Genomic DNA, 2,564 nt, shown 5'->3' on the forward strand with positions numbered 1-2,564 from the left:
AGAAAACCACAGAAATGGGAAGAGTTATTTATATATGTGCTCGTTTTTTCTGCAGAGCTGGAGATGGAATCAGGTTCTCCCACATGTTAGGCAAGTCTTCCAGCACTGACCTAAAACCCAGCCTCACATGTTTTATTTACTTATTTATCTATTTTGGGTACTGGGGATTGAACCCAGGGGTGCTTTGTCACTGAGCTACATCGCCAGTCCAATTTTTGTTTTATTTTCAGACAGGGTCTCACTGACATGCTGAGGGTCTCACTGAGTTGCTAACTTCTCAGTCTCCAAATCACTGGAATTACAGGTGGGCACCACTGCACGTGGAAAGCATGTTTTATTTTTTAACAACGAGTCATCTGCTTCTCTTGTTTTTGGAGTACAGTGGGAGCATGGAGCTTCTGAGGTTGTGACCAGTCTCATGGGCAGGTGAATAAGCATGTTCTGGGAAAAGGGGATGGACTTTTATCTGATTCCCCAAAGGATCCTTGACCTGGGAATAGGTGGGCAGTATAGATGGAAGGGTTCTGTCAGTTTGCTTTCCCCTCTGTGCTTGGTGGCTGTGCGTGCTGAGGACCACAGGTCCTGTGGTTGGGTGCCCATCTCTGACAAATTCTGATATTACACAGGCAGGAGTCAGGGCATTTGGTTAAGGCCCAGCTGTGGGGACAACAAGGGAGTGTCTTGTGGTCTTGTGGGTGCCCCAGCCCAGCCTCCTCAGCTAGGCACATCAGTGCCCTCCTTGGGGTGTGAGAGTCCAGCTCTTTGAAACAAGGTGGCCCTTCTGCTGCCCCGCAAGGGCCCTCTCCTGGGTCAGCTTTACTTCTGCAATTTCAAGGTGTGACTCAAGCCTCTCTCCAAGATTCAAGGAGTCATTGGATCCCCACTGTCCTTCCCCTTCCCCTGTTCCCCTGTCAGACCCTGTCTGTGTGTGCAGATGACTGGATCCTGTCCCTTTGAATCCTTGTCTTTTTGGGAACCTGCTCCAGGTCTCAGCCCCAGCTGGGCGTGGGAAGCTAGGGCTGTCTTTATTTCCCTGAAGTCATGTGGGTCCCTTCTCTCTTTAGGATGGTGGAAGCGTGTTGGGTCATTCCTGCCATTAGCCCAGCTGGAATGCAGCCTCAATGGGATCAGTCTAATCCCAAAGCCTCCTCCCATCTCAGACAATCAGACACCAGAAGAGTGGGGGGTTGTGGGAATCTGCTTTATTGATCGATTTGCTGTACTGGGGATTACACCTAGGGCCTTGCACTTGCTCTACCTTTTTGTCTTTTATTTTGAAATAGGGTGGCATTAAATTGCTGAGGCTGTCCTCAGAATTTGGGATCCTCCTGCTTTGGTGCCCAGGTAGCTTAAATTATGGGCATGTGCAAAGCTTTGGGTTTGCTGGATTTTCATTCCTTCTTTGGATGGCTATGGGGAATTAGGGGTGCGGTCCTAAAGTGTCCAGAGATGGCAGGGTTCAGCGTTCAGAGAAGGCGACCTCTGGGTCACAAGCCGGGTCGGTGCGGCAGCCATCTGCAAAGAGAGCTGGGGTCAGAGGCGTCTCACCGTGTCTCACTCTGCCCGCGTCCCCGTGCTGGACTCTCCCCGCTCACCTGGGCTGCAGCAGATGCCAGCGGCCGCGCACCGGCCCCCGCTCCCGCAGGGCTTCTGGCCCGACTGGCAGGGCGACGGCAGGTAGTTCTCCTCCTGGCAGCGCAGCGCCTCGGCTGTGCCCACGAAGCAGCCCAGCTCGTCCCCGCAGCAGATGCTGGGCCCGAAGCAGCGCCCTTTGCCCCCAGGGCCGCAGGGGAGGCACTGGGGGACCGAGAGGGTGAGCGGGAGCGGGGAGTCAGCGGAGAAGGTGGGGACTCCCTGGAGGCCCGGCAGGTGCAAGGGGCAGATTCCCGGGATCCGGGAATTGGAGATGGGGCGGCAGTCGCTAAGGGCACTGTTTGGCATGGACAACGATCAGGGACCCACAGCGGAAATCTGCCAAATACCACAAGTTCCCAAAGAGGCCAGAGGCCCAGATTGCCTGGAACTGGAAAGTCATGGAGCGTGCCCAAAGGTGGTTGGTCCTCTGGGCCACACAGCATAGCCATCCAGCATAGCAGGAGAGGGTCGGGTTGCTTACCTTGCGCATATCCAGCTCCAGGGCGGCCCTCTTACCGCCCAGGGGGCAGTTCTGGATGTAGCAGGCTGAGGTTAGAGCCAGGAGGCCCAGCAGGCAGCAGGTGAGGCTGAGACTGGCCATAGTGGGGGAACGCTTGGTCTGGGGATCCACAGCTGGTGGCAGTCTTCTCAGGCCTGGTCTTTTTATGCCTGGGCGCTGGGCCTGCCTAGCAGTGTCTAAGAATGCAATTGCATTACTGGTCACAGCAGGTCACTGTGGGTCAGGCCTTGTGTGCTCAGGATGGGCCCTTTCATTACCAGTTGCTCACCAGCATCAATGTCACTGCATTTGCTAATGGACTGAGATAGGGACTGTAGTGTCTCAGGGAGGAGGTAGGCTGGGTCAGCCTGGGCTGTGAGGGTAGGAAAGGGAGAATTGGGTGATGGAGGGTGGGGAGTGCAGCCCAACC

At 55.3% G+C, this 2,564-nt stretch overlaps 1 protein-coding gene across 1 annotated transcript; it reads right to left on the reverse strand.

Moving 5' to 3' along the window:
* Window positions 1–1,459: 1,459 nt before the first annotated feature.
* Window positions 1,460–2,236, reverse strand: LOC306655024 (oxytocin-neurophysin 1; the record flags this gene model as incomplete). The annotated part of the gene is made up of 3 exons (XM_079129177.1): window positions 1,460–1,515; window positions 1,596–1,797; window positions 2,117–2,236. The coding sequence occupies 3 exons, from the start codon at window positions 2,234–2,236 to the stop codon at window positions 1,460–1,462; spliced, it is 378 nt and encodes a 125-aa protein (XP_078985303.1).
* Window positions 2,237–2,564: the final 328 nt, after the last annotated feature.

The sequence above is a fragment of the Sciurus vulgaris genome (genome assembly GCF_902686455.1).
Source record: "Sciurus vulgaris genome assembly, chromosome: 2".
Taxonomy (NCBI): domain Eukaryota; kingdom Metazoa; phylum Chordata; class Mammalia; order Rodentia; family Sciuridae; genus Sciurus; species Sciurus vulgaris.